General features: G+C 56.1%; 2 protein-coding genes across 2 annotated transcripts; one reads left to right on the forward strand and one right to left on the reverse strand.

The window, feature by feature from the left end:
* Nucleotides 1-1,634: 1,634 nt before the first annotated feature.
* Nucleotides 1,635-12,005, forward strand: RGP1 (RGP1 homolog, RAB6A GEF complex partner 1). The gene is made up of 9 exons (XM_082497270.1): nucleotides 1,635-1,685; nucleotides 2,067-2,207; nucleotides 4,996-5,132; nucleotides 5,512-5,595; nucleotides 9,339-9,488; nucleotides 9,568-9,714; nucleotides 10,127-10,254; nucleotides 10,511-10,688; nucleotides 10,917-12,005. Exons 2-9 carry the CDS (start codon nucleotides 2,092-2,094, stop codon nucleotides 11,138-11,140), a joined length of 1,164 nt encoding a protein of 387 aa, XP_082353396.1. The 5' UTR covers nucleotides 1,635-1,685; nucleotides 2,067-2,091; the 3' UTR covers nucleotides 11,141-12,005.
* A 932-nt stretch (nucleotides 12,006-12,937) lies between these two features.
* Nucleotides 12,938-14,380, reverse strand: MSMP (microseminoprotein, prostate associated; the record flags this gene model as incomplete). The annotated part of the gene is made up of 3 exons (XM_082498017.1): nucleotides 12,938-13,127; nucleotides 13,550-13,658; nucleotides 14,269-14,380. The coding sequence occupies 3 exons, from the start codon at nucleotides 14,378-14,380 to the stop codon at nucleotides 12,938-12,940; spliced, it is 411 nt and encodes a 136-aa protein (XP_082354143.1).
* Between the last annotated feature and the right edge of the window lie 4,987 nt (nucleotides 14,381-19,367).

Raw genomic sequence — 19,367 nt, forward strand, 5'->3', positions numbered from 1 at the left:
AAAAGCTCAGAAAATGGAGGCAGGAGATAAAAAGCGAACACAAGGAAATAAATTACACCGTCATCACTTTCAGCCGGATAGGTACACAAGCGCCGCCAGCACCCAGGCAGCCGTTCTAAAGGTTAAAATAACACTGCCGTTCCCCACGCGCGATTCTCCTGGTTACTTCCAGCTCAGCCTCACGCCAAGTCGGGAGACGTCCCCGCTCCCAAACCTGCCACAGCCTTTCGGAAACCCTCCCAGTTAACCTCGCCTTTCACCCCCCATCTGCCGAGAGGTGCCTTCCGCCGGGGGGTGGGGGGCTGAGGACCGGGCGCTGGCCAGCGAAGATGCGGCAAGGGGTGGCCACCAGCAGCGAGCCTCGGGGGTGGGAGATGGGGGGGGGGTCCTCCCTCCCCTCCCACCCGCCCCCAAGAAGCGATGCCCCAAGCCCTCCTCCCAGCTCCTCCTCGGTTTTGGGGAGCCCGAGCGCCGGGTGCTGCCCCTGAGCCAGCTTCGGCCAGTCTGCACCAGTGCTCCCAGTGCTGGCGCCAGACAGGCGAGGGCTGGAGGAGAGTGGCTTCCTCCAGCCCCGGGGCCTTCCGTGACCTGCCGTACTCTGCCCTCCGCGCACCGGGGCGCCGCCGGTGCCTCCGCGGGGGGGGCGGGGGGGAGGGAGAGACCCGCTCCACCGAGGAGCTCGAATGCGGCACGGTGCTCCCACCCTCGGGACACCCTCTATTCCTCCCCCTCCCCTTTCCCGCCGGGGGTGTTCCCGGTCACCCGTACCGCAAGGCGAGGCCGATGTGCCGCAGGACGTCGCGGAGCGGCACGTCGCCGGCTCCGTAGGGCTGCCGCGGCTCCTCGAAGCGGTGCGCCAGGCAGACGCGCCAGCCGGCCGCCGCCACGCCACGGCCCCGCGCCGCCCCTTCGTACCGCCTCACCAGCGGACCCCCCGCCGCTCCCGCCGCTGCCGGTGCCGCCATCGCCGCCCCCCGCCCCGCGCGCGCCCTCTTCACCGGGCGCACCGCCCACGCCCCGCCCCACCCCGCCCCGCCCCGCGCCCCCGGGGCACGGCGCCCCGCGCGCCGCCGAGCAACGTCCGGAAACACGGGGGGACCCGCCCCGCCGCCGGCGCGACCTGACAGCCCCGGGGCGCCCGGCCGAGCGCTGCCGAGCGGCGCCCGATAGCTCCCGAGCGCGGGACGAGAGTTCCCGAGCGGTGCCCGAGAGTTTCCGAGCGGCGTCCGAGCGTTGCCGAGCGGCGCCCGAGAGCTTCCGAGTGCGGGCCGAGAGTTGCCGAGTGAGGGCCGAGCGTTGCCGAGTGCGGGCCGAGCGTTGCCGAGTGCGGGCCGAGCGTTGCCGAGTGCGGGCCGAGCGTTGCCGAGGGGTGCCCGAGCGTTGCCGAGTGCGGGCCGAGTGTTGCCGAGCGAGGGCCGAGTGTTGCCGAGCGAGGGCCGAGTGTTGCCGAGCGAGGGCCGAGCGTTGCCGAGCGAGGGCCGAGCGTTGCCGAGCGAGGGCCGAGCGTTGCCGAGCGCTGCCGAACGGACCCCGAGCCCCGCTGAGCAGGTCGGGAGAGCGTCTGAGGGGGAAGCCGGGCCCTGAGCGGCGAGTGGGGCCTGTGCGGGGCGGTGACGGGAACCGGAGCGGCCTGGGACGGGGGCTGCGGGGGAGGAACGTGCGGTACTGTGTCCCCTTCGACTCTGGTGGGTGTTTAGGTTTGTGTGTTTGCGGTCGGGGCCGCCCCTGAGCCCTGAGCCCGCCGGGCTGGGGGCGACAGGGCTTCCACCCCCTCACCCCCCGCCGCAGTATGTCCTGACCTCCCCCAGGTCTGTGTGGGGCTGAGGGAGGTGTGTGTGTGGGGGGGTGCGTGTATGCGTATGGCCGGGGCTGTGCGTGTTTCCCCTGCACACCGGTGTGTCTGTGTTTCTGCCTGTGTGTCTGTGTGCACGGCCAGGGCTGTCCCTCCTCCCTGTACGTGTCTAGAGCTGGGGCTCTCCCTGCCCTCGTCCCCCTGCTGCTACAGCTCCCAGCCCTCTCTCTATGTCCACTTTTTTGTTTGTTTGTTTTGTTTTCTTTTTCGGCAGGTGTGCAGCAGGGGCTGTCCAAGCTATGATCGAGGTGTTGGCCAAGCTGGGCCGTGGGCCTGTCTTCCTGGCCGGGGAGGTGCTGGAGTGCGTGATCACTTTCACCAACCCCTTATCGGCCTCGTCTACCTCCGCCAGCAGGTACGACAGCCTGTGGGCCCTTCTGTGCATGAAATCTCGAAGCGGCAGAGCTGTCTGGGTCCCCTCCAGAGGGAATGGCCCTTCCTCCTGAGCAGCCCGATGTAGTCATGGCTGGGTTGTGGGGCAATGGTGCCAGCTCAGCCACTGGTGACTTCCCTACCTGAGGTACTCCCTTAAGGGAGCTTTGCGCAATGGCTATTTCAGGGCTGAAACTGAGGTAATTATTCTGGCTTTCCGCCCCCAAGAAGGAGATGAGGAAAAAGGTATGCAGTTAGAGATGCTCTTAACTGCCCCTCAGGTGAGCCCTTAGCGACAGGGTTACTGGCAGAAAATGAAGCCAAACTGGCTGTTAAAGCGGGCTATCTAGTTACACCAGGGTGCCAGTCTCACAGGGCAACATCCACATGTCATTATTTCCTACGTTTATGGAAGAAGCTCTCTCTGTCCAGCAGCGTGCTCAGGTATCAGTCTGATCCCTGCCTGCAGGGCTGGCAGGCAAAGGGGCGCTCGGGCTCCCCCACTGCCTAGAGTCAGAAAGAGGCAACCTTCTGTGGCAGCATTTTCTGTGGCCCAGCCTTTGAGCACTGCATCTCCCCTTATCCTTACTGTGCCCAAGATAGGTGTTGAGGAAACGTGAGAAGATGGGAGCTTCCTATGTTGGCTCACAGGGGGTGACTCTGCATCATATGTAGTCACCCAAAGTCTCCATGTCCGCTGAGTGTGTGGCCTTGTGTGATTCTCCAGGGGGTGGAGAGTGCTTTCTTATCTTGAGCCCTTCTTGGGAAGCGTCCATTTCCAGTCCTGTCAGGTTCAGAATCTTTTTATCACCAGTGTACATTTCACATGTGTTTGTTTTGGTGGACCCGCTTCCAGTACTTGCAGTGTCAGCAGCAGCAAAGCGGGCTCTTGTATTACTGCTGTAGGGCTTTTTTGTTTATTGCCTTTTTTCGCCTTCCATCTTTTCTTCCTGGTTCCTCTTGCCTGCTGAATTCATCTTTCAAATTCAGCTGTGGCATAAGCATCTAGTTTTTCAGAATTATGTCTTGTGCGGTGACAGTGCTGTTTTTCCCGGTTCCGAAACGTGTGGGACAGGTAGCCGGTGGAGCAGTTCTGGAGGTTCACAGCACAATTACAGGAGCTTTGTTTGGGAACTTCAGGTGTGTTGTGGTCTTTAGAAAATCACCACTTGGAAAAAGAAAAGTTTTTAAAATAAAAAAGCAGATGACCAAACGGACAAGACCTGGCTAAGTCATGCAAGTGGCAACACCAAATAGATTGGCGTTTTGGAAATTGAAGCTGTGGGTTGCGTAAAGGCAGGAGCCAGATCAAAGCACAGTCACTGCAACAGGCAGATAGACCTGTTGGGGACTAGAAGCTTTCAGGGCTAGCAAGAGCTGTGGTGCAGGTGGAGGAACTGAGAAGCATGCATTTCAGGCACAGGGACAGAACTGACAGACAGTAAGTAAACGTCAGAAAGTGAATTTGCTTGTGGTGTACGAGGCGTGCAAGAAACAAAACTCTTCTGCCCCAAGGCTGCATGGAATGCAGCCCTTGTGGGCTACAGGAATTTTAGGGGGAGGTGAGAGAGGAGGGAAGCGACCTCAACACCAGTGCAGGATCCGTCTGCACCCTGCCAGCTGGACAAGCCAGGTCTGCTGGTAGGAAGGCATATGCAAATTTTGTTTGGGCATCTGGTTACAAAAACAGAAAACAATCCAGTGGCATATTGTTGAGCAATACTGAAAATAAATGGGGTGGGGAAAAAAAGGTTAAAAATACAGTGTTTGAAGGTATTGTAATCATGCTAAGCTTATATAAAATTAGTAAACTTTGTTTCTTAAGCAAGAGCATTTCTCTGTTTCCATATAGTAGATACCTTACAACAGAAAACCTTAGGGCAGTCATTATGGAAAAGCCATGCTGGTACTTTTGAAGATGCAGAATTGCAATTGTGGGGCTAGAGGGAACTGGGTAGAGTAAGCAATGCATGTTTGGGTAAAGGCAGCTAGCCACATACAAAGATCAAATAGCGCATTATTAGTCAGCTGAAACAAATGCAGCACGTCTTTCTCTCTGGTTCGCCTGGAAGTTTAACTGCTCTGATGTGTCACATTGAGAGATAATCGTGTGCCACAAAAAATCCCTGTGCCACCTAAAACTGTGGTGTCAGCGCTTACTAATCGCATCATGATGTTAGAAAACACCAGAGGAACAATACACTGGCTAAATTAACGAGAATGCTATTGAAATAAAAATAGGTGAGTGTTTTGGAATCTGAAGGGTGTCGGTAATGCCATGGGGAATCCCCTGTGGAATGGCTGAGGTCGTTGCAGAGTCCAAACCATGAGACTGTTTTTCATGCTGGATGCAACCAATTATTGTGGCTGTTCAGAGACAGGGCAAAATGACATGTTTGCCTTCCCTGTAGCCGTCAGTGAATCCCTCGCATCATGAGGACAAAATAGGTCCTTATGAAGGACCCAGAATCGTCCTTCTCTGCTCTGAGACAACCAGAAGTTGATGTTATTGAGGGGGACAGTGCTGTGGGGAGGGAGCACATCTGTACCCTGCCTGCCCCGAAGAATGTTGAGCTCAGGGTAGCCAGGTGCTGTGGGCAGGGGCAGCTGAACCCAAGCTGCAGGTATTTGTTGCTTTTGAGTCTGCCCACTTTCCTGATGGTCGCATTGTCACTGGAGGTGCTTCAGAGTGCTGCTCTGCATGTCACTTCATGCTTGCTGTAATCCAGGTTTAAAGCATAGACATGACTATTGCTTTTCTTTGCTCTCAGTGAGATGTTGGCATGGGCCAGTGCCCAGATCCACTGCCAGTTTCACACCAGTGAGAACCGGGTAGCGCTCCCTCCCTCTGATGGCAGCAAGCACGATGTGCAGGCAGAGAACGAGACAGTCTTCGTCCCCAACAGAGGTGAGTGTAACCCTGGGTAGGGACGGTGAGAGCACAGCAAGCTGGAGTCAGGCAGACTATAACGTGTCTTGAGGGCGGCACACATAGAAGTCAGCAGGAAGTCCATGTTGCTTTCGTTGTGTGATTCCCTGCTCATGGCAGCTGCAGGACCTTGTTAATACTGAGATCAAAGTGGTGCTAGCTTGGAGCGAAACTTGAGGTTTGTCTGTCCAGCTGTTCTGGGAATGTCTCATGATCTGAGCATTGGGCATGAGATATTTCCTTCTCGACCCCTTCTCCTCCCCATCCCTCCCTGTGAAGATAAGGCCTGGGCATGGTGAGTGCCCCCTCGGCCTGGGCCCCGAGGCTGGGCAGCATTCACGTGGTTCTTCTCTTGCAGGAGAGCGGGGTCAGTGTATCCTGTCCACTCCACCAAAGATTCTCTTCTGTGACTTGCGACTGGATCCTGGGGAGTCAAAGTCCTGTGAGTCCTGTCTTCTTTTCCCCTGCTCAGAGAGCTCACCTCTGGGTAGACCTGCTCTCCAAGCTGGCTTTGCAGACCTGAGTGCTCTAAGTGGGAGACCTGGTGCTCACAGAAGGCGAGGGGCTTTGGTAGGAGCACGAGTATTAAGGAACTGCTGCATCATCCAGAGTCTGTTCTCCACTGTGTGAGGGCTGCGTACTGCAACACGTCCCTCAGTCCTGCCTCTGGCTCATGTCCTTTGCTGCAGGTTCATTGTGTAGCTGCGAGACATAAAACATTCTGAAGTACCTGGCTGCACCTGAGGTAACGGTTATGCACACCTGCATTTCCTTGCCTTTATTTCTTCAGCCACACTGGAGTATTCTTGGAATTTAGGCTGGTGTCCTCCAAAGGTCCATGTTTCCTCTTCAGGTTGTGGCTGTCCTGGAGACCAGGGAGTCTTCTGCCTGTTTAGTACTCCTGCTGTAAAAGTGAGCACTTCTCATCTTCTCTGCTCAAAGCTCTCCATGTCTCCAGAGCCCTCAAACAGTGTCCTTCTAGTGGGTCCCCTTTAAGCTCTCTATCATCACTACTTTTGCTGTTTAGAGAAATTATCATCCTTTTCACAAGGGGTTTGCAGCAAATTATCTTTGTTGTTCCAGGCATTGTACCTGAGTAGAGGACTGTGAAAATATAAGTATGTGCTGTTTTCTCTTGGTTGGTGGCTGCATGACCCAGCCTGTCAGTTTGTGTCGGATCTCCTTTGCGTTCCGTCAGCCCGTGGTCCAGCAGCAGTGTAACATTAGGCATTGCAGGCTGTGTGTGGACAGCTTCCTCAGGTTGTCCTGAGGATCTGCTGGGAATGGTTGACGGACATCTCTCAAGTCACAGAGCAAAGGGAGTGTAGTGGCACCGCCTGTGGTGGAGGAGGCTGTCCTGGAGCAATGAACTCTGGGGAGGTGAGAGCAAAGCTGCAAGTGAGACCAAGGAGCCGTGAGCTGTGACGTGCTTGTTTTGAAGCTGGGATCTCCTGCCTTTCTAGGCTTGAAGGGGCCTGACCGGAGGGGAAAAGTGGACAGGGTGAAACCGACCTGGCTTGGCTAGGTGATTAGCAGGGTGGGGCAGTGCTGTCTGGGGCTGTGTCTCCTAAACTACAAAGGCTATCGTCCAAGCATGTTTAGTTATTTACTTATTATTCTACAGCAGCATGCAGGGTAAAGGAGCTGGCCCTGCCACATTAGAGCCCAGGTCCCCTGTGCTTTCTGAAAGTGGCCATGCCAGGGAGGAGGAGGGGACAGAAATCTCAGCTGGACTGAAGTTCACCTGCATTCTCCTGTGCTCCTTGCTGCTGGCAGGTGTGGGGCTGGAGCATCCGTTCCGCAGGAGCAGGGGAAAGTCCCTTTTCCTGGAGCATCTCAGGCAGGCTCGGCGGGCTCTGGGAGGGCAGATCAGTGACTACAGTTCAACCTCCAGGTGGCTGGGATGGATTGAGAGGATTTCCTTGTCCACTGGCTTTGCAGGCAGAAGCTGTTCAGCCCCCAGCTAAGCTAGGGAAAGTCTGTCCTTCCCAGTGATGCTGTAGTGTGTGTGTCTGTCTGCTCTGCCACTGAGTGACACTGCATCTGCCTTTAATGTAGATGCAATCCATAGGAAGGTCACAAAGCCTTCCACACTTTGAGGTTCCTTGGCTGTATATTACAGCCTTTTCCCTTGGTTGTGTGATGCACGCATCCATTTCATGTGTCACGTGATGCTGCTGTGTGTGGCACTGGGCTTTTTTGCACTGAAACTCCCATATCACAGCCCCAGCTCTGCCAGGCTGCTTGCAGTGATCCTGTCAGCCTGCAGTGCTGCTCCTCTTACGCGAGAATACAGCTGGCATGCTTGCGGATCATTCCTGGGGGCTCCTGCCAGCTCCGTGGAGGCAGAGTTAAAGCTGTGTGGGTGTGTATCTTAATTCTTCATTTCCTGTTTTTCAGAAGTTCTGAGTTTTGCTGCACAGTTTGGAAAGGCAAAAAAAAAAAACAAAACCAAGAATCTTAATTCTGCTTCACCAAAGTAGTATGTTATTAAACTGTAGCCAGAACTGGCACATATACCTGAGGTTGTGTGAGGCTGTCTCTTGATAAAAGGCCTTGTTTTCAATTGCTGACCATCTTATTCCCCAATATCTTCCCCGTGTTACGGTGCCTATATGTTGAAGTTGACTCATCTCCCATCCCTTTGACACACTGCCCAGACTGAGCTGTTTAAATTTGTCACCATAAAACATTTTCTCAAGCCCTCAAGTCATTTCTGTGGCTGTCTTTGCCTCCTCTCCAGTTTTGTAATACCTTTAAATATTTGGTAGATCACAGAGAGGGGAGGAAATGGAAGCAGCCTGGACACGGGCTGGGAGCCCAGCCAGAGGTGCAGCGGGTGGGTAAGGAAGGCATCCGTAGCACCAGGAATGTGCTTCCTTCTGGGATATGTGTGGAAGCTGGGACTTCCCGAGTCTCAGCATTCCTGTGCCAGGTAGCAAACCACCCGTCCTCCTCAGATGGTGGTGGTCTCTGCACAGATTATCCTCACTGGGCATGAAGACTTTTGTGAGCACTCTTATTAAGCCTGGTACAGGGGATTACAGCAGTTTGCTTCCTTTCTTGGAAATGTCTGATTTTCCTCCCTGTCAGGATGTTTGTCAGCTTTATCTACACCCCAGTCCAGTGGGACATCCTTGTGTTTTAAAGTGTGACAGCCTGTGTACACCACGCAGTAGCACAGGCTTTTTTCTTCCCTTCCAGTACTGTTATTTTAAATCTAGAAGTTATATTTAAAATGTAACCCTAGCTTTTAATCTAAGCCTCAATGTTTAGGATGTGCCAGACATGGGGAAGGATCTGTGGTTTCACAGCAGGATGCTGCCCTTCCTCTGGCAGGGTGTATCTGCGTCACGGTGGGCAAGCCAGAGAGGTGGAGACTTTCCACAGTTCACTGTTTGCGCCTTTCTTATTATACAGCGTGCGGTTTGGGAAAGCTGCAGAAATGTTCATGCTGCGTTGAGAAGTGTTGGGGTTTGTGTGGTGGCCAAGGGGCTTCGAGAGGGCTGAATGTGGTGTAGAGCCAGGCCCTGGCATCTCAGAGGTCTCAGACTCAGAGGCTTTGTGGTCTAAGTCATCAGTCTGTCAAGGGGAATACGCCACAGGTTGTTGGAAAGGTCTCTTAATTGTTTCTTGGCCATTTAGACATGGTGCTTCAGAGAAAAACACAGGAAGAAACTAATTTTTGTTGCTGAGTTTAGGGTTTGTGTAAAGCAAATATCAAAATGGGCATGAGGTATTGATCAGCACCTCTCTGCCACATGGGGCAGAGCCCTGAGGAAACCACAGCGTGTGACTGCACCACGAAAGCAGTGTCCGAAGGAAGTGCGCAGAGGCAAATTCAGGTTGAACTCGTGATGAGTAAGTTTAGCTCTCATGTGTTTGTGTTCCTGGATTTTACATCTTTCACATTCTTTTGAAGCAGAGTTTGTATGTGTGGTTGTATGTGCTGGAAGCAATGTCTGGATGACAGCGCATGTGATGTGAGGAGCAGTGCGTTCGTGCAGGGAAGCCAGGGATGTGCTTGGCCTGCTGTGGGAAAGAGGAGACAGCAGAAAGGACTAGGCATTCTCTGTAGCTCAACCCTGCTGCGGGTCCTAACCCTCGGTTCAGGGAGCCTGCGAGCAACAGCTCCAGGAGCTTCCTTTTGGCTTTGGAAAGCAATCTTTTCTGCACTCCTTGTAGATTCGTACTGTGAGACGCTGCCCATAGACGGCCCTCCCTCTTTCCGGGGACAGTCGGTAAAGTATGTGTACAAGCTGACCATCGGCTGCCAGCGTGTCAACTCCCCCATCAAGCTCCTGCGCGTACCCTTCCGTGTTCTTGTGCTGCACGGTAAGGCCACATGCCGCCCTCCCTGCAGACACAGGCCTGGCTGCACCCTGCCCCACTGACACTCCCACATTCTCCCCAGGGCTCAAGGATTACCAGTTCCCACAGGATGAGGCTGTTGCACCCTCAAACCCCTTCCTGGAGGAGGAGGAGGGCTTGAAGAAAGACTCACGCCTGGCGGACCTGGCGACAGAACTTCTTATGGTGGCCACCTCCCGACGCAGCCTGCGTAGGTCATATCCCCTGCTTGAACCTGCTGTGCAAACCTGTGTGCGAAGCACAGCTCAGGGCTTGCTGCAAATATCTCTTGCTGGCAAACTGAAGCTCCTGAGTAGGGATGTGGAGCAGCTCCGTTAGGGCCCGCTTGGGTCAGTTTCAATGAGCTCCTTCCTGCCAGTCTCAGGCTTTTCCTAATTCAGCTGGAGAGACCCTCTTCCCAACATATCACAGCCAGTGTGTGGTTTGCTCTTGCTCGTTGCAGGCATTTCCCAAAGGGAATGCCGCCTCCAGGGCCTGTCCTTCACACCCAAGCTGCAGGCGTGGGGTAATGTCTGCTGGGCTCTGTGATTAACCCAGAGCTCTGTATGGAGCAAAGTCTCATCCTGCTGCAACCCTTTCCCCCGCCTCTTCTTGCTCCGCAGACCTGTATAACATCAGCAATACTCGTGGGAAGGTGGGGACATTCTGCATCTTTAAGACTGTATACAAGATAGGGGAGGATGTCATTGGGACCTTTAACTTCTCGGAAGGAGACATCCCATGTCTGCAGGTCAGTGCTGGCTTTGGGGTCACTGTGGGGAGAGGCAGGGGCTTTGGGTGGGGGAGAGGGAGAGGGATTGGGGTGGCAGCAGGCTGCTGTGGGGTTTCTAGTGAGGGTTTCTAGTGGAACCCAGCTGAAGTCCCCTTGGTGTGTGAGGTGGGGAAGGGCTCCAGTTCTGAGTTTGATTGGGAAATGGAGGTCCCGGGGCTTTGGGCCAGGGCTGTGTGAGTGCATGAGAGCGAGCACCCTGATGATTGCCCTGCAGTTCTCGGTGAGCCTGCAGACAGAGGAGACCATCCAGGAGGAGTTCCAGCGCCGGCGGGGGCAGCCTGGCTCCTTCAGCACACACGCCCGCCATCAGGAAGCCTGCCTGCACACAGCCCGGAGCAGCTTCAGCCTGCCCATCCCGCTCAGCTCTACCCCGGGATTCACCACCAACATCGGTTAGTGGCCACCAGGGAAGGGACCCACCCCCACTTGTCTCCACAGTCCTTTTGCAATGTCCCCAGCCTTGCCTTTATGATCCTACTGTCAGGCTGTGTCGTGTGGGAGGGAGCTGGCCTGCATGAGTGGGCTTATTTGCTTGTCCTCTTGCCAGGACAGCCAGAGCTGAGACAGCTGCTGTCCCCATCCCTTGTGGTGTTGTCTGCTTACCCCCCTCTTGTCCACAGTGTCCCTGAAGTGGAGGCTGCACTTTGAGTTTGTGACCTCCGGGGAGTCATCGGGGACTTGCTTGGTTCGTGGGAGCCAGTCGGAGGCCATCACCTGGACTGGGGTAGAGCAGATCGAAGTGGACACTTTCAGCTGGGACTTGCCCATCAAAGTCCTTCCCACCAACCCCATCCTGGCTTCCTACGTATCTCAGTTCTCCAGCACCAACTCCATCACCATCTGAAGTGGGGAGAGCTGGTAGGGAACCTGCAGTGCTGCAGTGGGAATGGTAGGCAGGACTCTCACCGGTGTGCTGCAGGGCGCACAGCCCAATGTCCCCTTGGATTCATCTGCAATGCCCAGATGGGCACTGGGCAAGTCTATCCCACCTGCAGGTGGAAGAGCACCGCACTTGTTGCGGTGTCTTGTGCTGCAGCCCTCGGCTGGGAGCTGGATGCTTCCTGCCTGGATAAAGGTGTGAATCCCAGCGCACAGTGAAAATAAATTTGCCTCCCAGGGAAAGGCCTGACATGCCTTTACCCCATGAGGGACTTCCAAGAAGGAAAGGCCCAGCCCAGGGAAGGGAGGGGGGAACTCTTCAATGGAGCCCCGTACCAGCCTTGGGTGAAGACCGTGCCCCTGCAGAGAGACCCCACAAGCAGAGGAGGTCTGGCATCCAGGTGAGGCATGCTGGCCACCTGGGCTGGGTGGGAACCTGTTCTCCTGCCCTGGCATGTGTCCTGCCTCTTGTGTGTGTCTTATGCACGCAGCCCAGTGCCCCTGCTATCCTCACCTGGAGGAGGCAGGTCCTGTCAGGCTAGCCCTGTGCTGCTGGGATGTGCTGGTGTGCTGGAGGCAGCTGCATGCTGTGGCAGCATGATAGTGATGATCCAAAACTGAGAAGCGTTGAGCGCATGGGCTGTTGCCTGCCTGCACTCCTGGGCGCGAAGGCATCCTGCTGGTCTCAGGATCCTTGGGAAGCTGGAGTGGATGCGTGCTATATGTTCAGGAGCTGGGGTGAAGGTCTCCCTACTCAACAGCCAGCTCCCAGTTTCTACCAACCTTTCAAAGAGTTCTCTTTGTATGGAAATCTAATAAACATCTGAATGTGCAAGACTCAGCCTTCCCAAGAGCCTTATTCTTACACCGTTCCGTCCGTGGTGGACGCCAGCCCACCCTGCACCACAGTCACAAGCTGGAGAGCTCCTCTTTGTTTAATATCTTTATTGCAAGAACAGAAACATCTACACAAGGCTCTGCGCAACACGGGCATGGCACCGGCTGGGGCAGGCTGCCAGGGCGGCCGGCTCCACCCTGGCATGCGTGGATTGCTTCAGCTCCCTGAACCCTAGCAGGCCACCCAGCTCCCCTGCAGCTGGCATGGGGGCTTCCCCTGGGGACATCTTCCAGTGGTTTCCCCCCTGCTGCTCTGCCACCTGCCCCGGCGCTGGCTCCATTGCAGTGTTGCCCAGGGCTGGCCTGCAGTGCCGGGATCCCCCTCCGGCCCTGGGAGCTGCAGGAGCAGGGGCGTTAGTGGTTCCAGAGATGTGTTGTTGCCCCTCACTCTCCAAGGCAGAGAAAAGGGTTGGCTGGGACGCATGGGTCCTGCACGAAGGGCCGTGGTTGCTCCCCAGTGAGCTCCCAACGCAGGGGAACGGGGATCTCAGAGGGAGGAGGGAGTACAAGACTGTGGTGATGCGGGCTAATTTGGTGCCGTACCCCTTTCTTTACTAGCTGGATGTTTCCTGCCCACCTGGGAAGAGATCCCGTAGGATCTGCCTTCCTGTGGTGTGCAGGGCATCTCATGGGGAGGGGGCTCCAGTTTGGTTCAGGAAGCTGAAGGAGGAAGCAAAGCCGTACCGTGGCAGCGCTAGGGTGTGAACGTTAACTCGGTACCATAGTGTGCGGATAGTGGTTTCCCTCGAAGGTGGCAGCAGTGACGTCTCTACGGGATGGGGCAGGTCAGGAGCATGCGGGAGGTGTGCTCTGGAGGAAGGAGGATGATGCGGGGTAGGGGGGGTTGCGGGGTGCCGCCGAGCCTCTATCTGCTCAGCCCTGCGCCCAGCACCTTGTTGCTCAGTGGCTCGGGGGTGCCAGCCGAGCCCCACTCGTGCTCCATGCTCTTCACGCAGGGCAGGCTGGGGTTGGCCTTCTGCACCACCGAGATCTGGCAGGTCTGCGAGTCGTAGTGGGCCTCACACCAGTCAGGGAAGTCGATGGGGTGCTGGGTGCTGCAGGAGAGAGTACAGCACCATCAGCTCACCCTGACCCATGCCGGGGGGGCTGCTGGCAGGGTCGGGTGGCTTCCTCCTCTGCCAGGGTGTCTCCCAGGACACCTTGGGCAAGCTGGGCCACCAGCTCCTGGCATCCTGCTGTGCTGAGACACCCCTGGTCCCCGCTTTTGCCTTCCCTACTCACCCCACCAAGCCTCAGCATCCCGGTGGGCTCCTGCCCCCCTCTGCCCCTTGTCCCCCAGGGCCTGGCACCCTGTAGCCCGCTGGGGCTCTGACATTTGCTCCGCAGCGTTTGCAGCCACCAGACCCACATGACCTCCTCCCCGCTGTGGGCCCAGAGGTGCCGCGGCAGGGCATCATCACCAGCAGCAGACCACCACCACCACACACCCCCCGGCAACCCTCAGCCCCTAACTCACGTCTCACAGCAGCCCACGCCGATGGGGTGCAGGCAGGTGCAGAGCAGGCAGTTGGTGCTCAGCCATGACTCCCCAAGGGAGAACTGCTTCCCCTCGTACTCACAGGGAGCTGCAAAAGAAACACGCCATGAGCGTACATGGGCTGGTGCCGGGGCATGTGGGAGCCTCCTTGGCACCCCTCTGCCCTCAAAGAGGCGATAGAGGCGACGTCATGACATCCCACCTGCCCCATGATACAGAAGATGCTTGGCGGCCTCTCTGCCTCCCTACAGGTAGGGAATGCTCGGGCATCCATCCATCCTCTCCTGGCCATTCCCTGCAGCTCTCCCTACTGCCCCAGGGAACTCTTGCTTCCCTGGAGAGTGCATATTCAGCACCCCTTGGGGTTTGCGCATCTCTGCAGCCCTGGAAGGAGGCAGCAGAGGAAGGGTGGGCAGCCCTCCTCCCTTTGCTGCTAGTCCTGCATGCTCAGTCCCAGACGGGCTTCTGCCAGGAGCTCTTCATGGCCCAGTGAACTCTTTCTCAGCCAGAGCCCTGGGGAGCTGTTCTGTGGTTTATAGACTGCTCCTTCCACTCATCACTGGCCCAAGATCACACTCCTGAGCTCAGCACAGTCCCTTCCACGCTTCGCAGGCACACAGGGCAGAGCCCCGCTGCGCCAGGCAAAGCTGTGGCCTCCTCTTCCCATAAACGTCTTCCCGGCTCACCTCCCCACTTACCTTTAGCCTGGAAGTAGCATTTGGCCTGGGATCCCGGCAGCTGGAGGAGGAGGGAGAGCAGCAGGCAGAGCCTGCCCCAAGCGCACACCATCTTCTGCGCTCGCATGGCCATGGCTGACGTTGAGCTGGGCTTCTTCACCGAGGTTGTCTTGCTTCTCTATTGCCTTTGCTCCTTTCCTTTCCCTTCTCTTTCTCTCTCTCTCTCTCTCTGCCTTTTTAATGCTCTTCCCCTGATCCCGACAAGAGATATTTATAAAGTTCAGCTTTACGACCCTGGCCACCAGCTGTGCCCCACTGGAAAAGTTGTAAAACTCATTTCCTGATTTGAAAGGCATGAAAACAAGAGGTAGGATCAAGATTTTTAACAAGCTGTGAAAAGCTGATTCATGCCCTCCAGAAATGTCTCCAGTTGGAAGCCCCTGTGGGTGCAAGGCTCCGCAGTGAGGGGAGATCCAAGGGACCCCAGCGGGGTTGCCCTCGGCAGGGTGGTGAGCACGCAAGTGGTGAGTGGGGGACATCCTGGCCCCTGACCAGGAGAGCTCCAGCCTTCCCTGTGGTCACACTGAGCCATCTCTGGTCCTTCACAGCAGCCGAAGATTTGGGAGCATCCCATCTCTCAGGGACCGGAGCAGCACAGGTATCCTGTTAACAACCAGTGTGGGATGCTGTGGCACTATCCTCCGTGAGGATGGAGATGCTCGCACCCGGCTTCTGGGTACCACAGCAGGGCAGTTTCACTCCAGCCTGGGCTGCAGCCACACCACACTTGTGGCCACCCACAGGCTGGGGGTGACAGTGGGGTTTTTTGGCCAAAAGCAGGCATAATGGCCATTGCCACTGATGTGGAGCGAGTGAGGAAGGCTCTGCATGAGGCACGACCCAGGGCTCATCTGAGCAGTGCCCATGAAAGCAGGGCCATGCCGGCGTATGGGCAGCACGCACGAAACACCGTACCTGAGTATCCCCTTTCAGAGGCTGGAGACCGGCCCCAGCAGAAATAGGGAACAGGAGGGATGAAATCAGGAGGCGAATGTGCTTTTGGGCAACAAGTGACCTGAGAGGAAACAAAAGGCTTGGCTGGAAGCGAGAAGCCGTGGGAAGATGCCATGCCCCCCCAGAGGGACCCCAACAGGCTGGAGAGGTGGGCCTGTGAGAACCTCATGAAGTTCAACAAGACCAAGGGCAAGGTCCTGCGTGTGAGCCAGGGCAATCGCAAGCCCAAACACAGGCTCAGCGGAGAATGGGTTGAGAGTAGGTCTGAGGAGAAGGACTCAGGGGTCTTGGTTGATGAGAAGCTCAACATGAGCCGGCAATGTGCACTTACAGCCCAGAAGGCCAACTGTATCCTGGGCTGCATCAAAGGAAGCGTGGCCAGGAGGGCGAGGGAGGTGATTCTGCCCCTCTACTCGTCTCTCATGACACCCCATCCGGAATATTGCATCCATCTCTGGAACCCCCAATATAAGAAGGACATGGACCTGTTGGAGCAGGTCCAGAGGAAGGCCATGAAGATGCTCCAAGGGCTGGAGCACCTCTGCTGTGAACACAGGCTGAGAAAGTTGGGGCTGTTCAGCCTGGAGAAGAGAAGGCTCCGGGGAGACCTTATAGCAGCTTTCCAGTATCTGAAGGGGGCCTACAAGAAGGCTGGAGAGGGACTTTTTACTAAGGCATGTAGTGGTAGGACATGGGGCAATGGCTTCAAACTGGAAGAGGGGAGATTTAGAATAGATATTAGGAAAAAAATTCACTATGAGGGCAGCGAGGCACTGGCACAGGTTGCCCAGAGAAGCTGTGGAGGCCCCATCCCTGGAGGTGTTCAAGGCCAGGCTGGATGGGGCTTTGAGCAACCTGGTCTGGTTGGAGGTGTCCCTGCCCATGGCAGGGGGTTGGAAATCGATGATCTTTACAAACCCTTCCAACCTAAACCATTCTATGATTCTGAGATGCCACACCACCCAGGGACATGCCTGTGGTCCTCACAGACCCTCACCCAGAGCGGCTGCCTCTGGGTTGAAGTGATAAGGCTGTTATCAGCAGGCAAAGCAAGGGAGGTGGAGGAGGTCAGGGCCCTGGGAGCCACATGGCCCCAGGGAGCTACAAGCGAAGGGATGAATTGCCAAGAGAAATTCACAGCCCTCTTCAGAGGCACTGCTGGCAGCAGGAAACGGGGCTCCAGGGACAGTCCAGCCGGTGGCTCGGCCAGCGTGGGGCCATGCCAGCAGCGAGGCGGCAGTGGCAGCAGTAGCATATGTGGGTCATCTGCCCCTGTGTCAAGCTCCCTACTTTCTGAGAGTTTGGGATAGGTTTACACCCTGACGCGTGAGGCTTAATATCCCTTCCAGAATTTGTGTTGGCATCCGCTATTATAGCTGGATATTTTTGTTATCCCCATAAATGTCCAATCCCTTCTTGAATCCCGCTAAATTTTGGCCTGAGCATTTTCCTGTGGCAGCCTAATTAAGCATGGAGTGAAAAAAAAAAAAAAAAAAAGAAATAGCTTCCTTTTATCCGCTTTGGATTCACCACCTTCGGATTTGCAGGCACAGACCCTTCGTGCTGCTGCTCCAGGCCCCCTCGCTGTCCCACCGCATCCCCATCCTGCACCTTGTGCTCTCACCTCCGAGGGAGCAGCCCCAGCTTTGCATCACCTCTCCCTCCTGGAGAGTTACCCCAGTCCTCTTGTAGTCACCATCACCCCATCACCTGGGTGACGTGGTGCCCCTCTGAGTGGGGTGACCGGGTGGGATCCGTTGGAAAAGGTTGATAATAAATCAGAGAAGCTTTGGTCACCCGTGAAAAAAGCTGCCGACTGCGGGGCCGTGAGCTGGGATGGTGAAGTGTATCAGTGACAAATGAAACTCGCCCTTTGGTGCAGAGTTGTTACTATATAAGGAGGATAAAAGCATTCGTCGTCGGAGCAGTAAATGAATATTCCCATTGTGTGTTTGGAAAAAGAAGTCTGGCACGCTAGTAACCACAATGAAATAATCCATCATCGTTTCGTCACCGAGTACAGCAAATGTTAAACAAAAGCGGTGGGTTTCATTTGGAGGCCCGCATGATTTGACCAGGCTTCCAGAAGGGTGCTGAAAATCTGGGGCGAGAGCATCTCTCGGCTGCGTGGAGGGGCACTGCCCCTGCTCTGTCAGGGACACAGGGAGGCATTCCTGGCATTTCTGTAGCCATTCCGCTTTCCCAAAGAGAGAGTTAAAGCTAGCAGCCCCTGCATGGCCTTTGAGTATTTCATCAAAGCTCTCCACTGGGTAAACGCAGAGGAGGAGGAAAAGGGGTCAGGACCCCCCTCAGCAGGTAGGAGAGGGACCTGAGCAGCGAAGCACCCTCCACGCTGTGGCCGTACATCAGGGGATGGGGCTGGTGGTCCCCCACAGCCTGTTGGTCCTTCTCTTTCCCCTCCTGGCCGCTCTTCTTCCCCGGCTTTTGCATCCCTGGGAGCTCGCCTGACCCCAGCGCACACCCCCATGGGGGCTCCAGGGCATTTTGGTAAGGTGCGTACAGGAGGGGGCTTATTGCTTGGAAAGCAGCACCTGGAGTTGGACTTGGTGCTTGAGAGCTTCAGCTCGCGTACCCAAGGGATGCTGTGGCTGGAGGAGCTGACACCCTCTCCAGCTGTGCCAGCCAGTGCATCCCGGAGGAGGTTTTGCCCTGGAGAGTGAAAAAGGGGCAGCTGGTTTTGGTGCTCACATCTCATGAGGACAACTGAGACCTGAGGAAGAGTCATGGAATGGATGTAGGGGCTGGAAGAAGTGCCTCGCTGCAAGTTCAGTCACTTTGACTTATCAGGCAGAGGCAGTAGGGACTGGCTGCATGTCCAGGCATGCCAGTGAGGAGCATTCACCACCCTTGAGCATCCTGGGACCCTGCAGAAGGTCACATCCATGTCTCAGCATCCCGCTGGCAGGACCCAGCTGCTCCTGCCTGGCCTGGCTCTCGGGTTGTAGCTCTGCCCAAGAAGAGCTGGGTGCTGCACCCCACTGAGGATACAGCATTGCTGTCCTCTCCCAGCAAGGGCTGGGTGCTCCCTCTGCAGAGCTGCTCTGCAGGTCCCCAGAGCTGGAAGATGGGTCCCTGTGGATGGGCAGGGTCCAGCAACCCAAGCCAGAGGGTGCTGGGATGCGGGGACAACAGCCCACCCCAGCCCCACAGGAGGCAGGGGGGTAATAAATGATGCTGGACAAGTTGCCATCAGCAGGATCCAGGAGTGTTATAAAACCTGAATCTCCTGAGCCTTCAGCTGGGACTGCAGCTGCAGAGCAGGAAGCAAACAGGATCCCGGCTGGCATTGTGAAAGCAAACACCATAAATCCGAGGAAGTGCTGCGATTGCTGTTTTAGGCACTGGGGAGCTTGGCTCTTGCTCCCCACAAGTGCTTTATTTTCTCTCTAAACGGCGAAAAAAAAAAAAAAACCAACAAAAAAAAAACTAAAAAAACCCAACCAAAACCCAACCAACCCCAACTTATCTCTGGGCTGAGCTTCCTCAGCTGGATCCCTGTGCTGCCTTGGGCCCTGGGGTGGCTGTGGGATGTGGGGACCTCTCCTCACCCAACACCTTGAAGATGCTTCAAGCCACAGAGCCCCCAAGGCACTGGGGCAGATTGCAGGCAGGGTGCAGGCAGCATGAAGGCATCAAAGATGCCAGCGTTGAGCCACGTCCGCTCACCTGAACACTCAATGCTCACCGGAGCAGCCGGACCCCGGGAAGAGCTGAGCAGGAGGATCAGAGAGAGCTGGGCAGCCAGCAGCTGGGAAGGCGGACAGGAGAAGCAAAGGGCTACCCAGGGAATGACAGCCATCTCACTCCATCCTTTCTCCTGGAGCTCATAAGCCTCATAAGCCATAAGCTCATAAGTTCCTGGAGGCTGGAACTACAGGTGGGATCAGAGTTGACCCTACCAGGGCTAAAGCAATGAGGCTGTTGCTCTAGAAAGGGGACAAAGTGGAAGGAACATGATGAAAACTTTGATGTCACCTTACTCTGCAGGCTGGACTGCCCGCTGGATGGAGCTTGGTGCTTGGTGGAGGACCATGGGATAGGAGGTGTGCTGGCATGCCCTGCATGTCCCATGGGTGCCCCTGACC

Source organism: Vanellus vanellus (genome assembly GCF_965231255.1).
Source record: "Vanellus vanellus genome assembly, chromosome: Z".
NCBI lineage: Eukaryota > Metazoa > Chordata > Aves > Charadriiformes > Charadriidae > Vanellus > Vanellus vanellus.

Coding starts and splice junctions, on each gene's coding strand:
- RGP1 (XM_082497270.1), top strand. CDS start 2,092: ATGATCGAGGTGTTGGCCAAGCTGGGCCGTGGGCCTGTCTTCCTGGCC. Junction 9,489..9,567: donor CCGTGTTCTTGTGCTGCACG/GTAAGGCCACAT, acceptor CATTCTCCCCAG/GGCTCAAGGATTACCAGTTC. Junction 9,715..10,126: donor CACCTCCCGACGCAGCCTGC/GTAGGTCATATC, acceptor CTTGCTCCGCAG/ACCTGTATAACATCAGCAAT.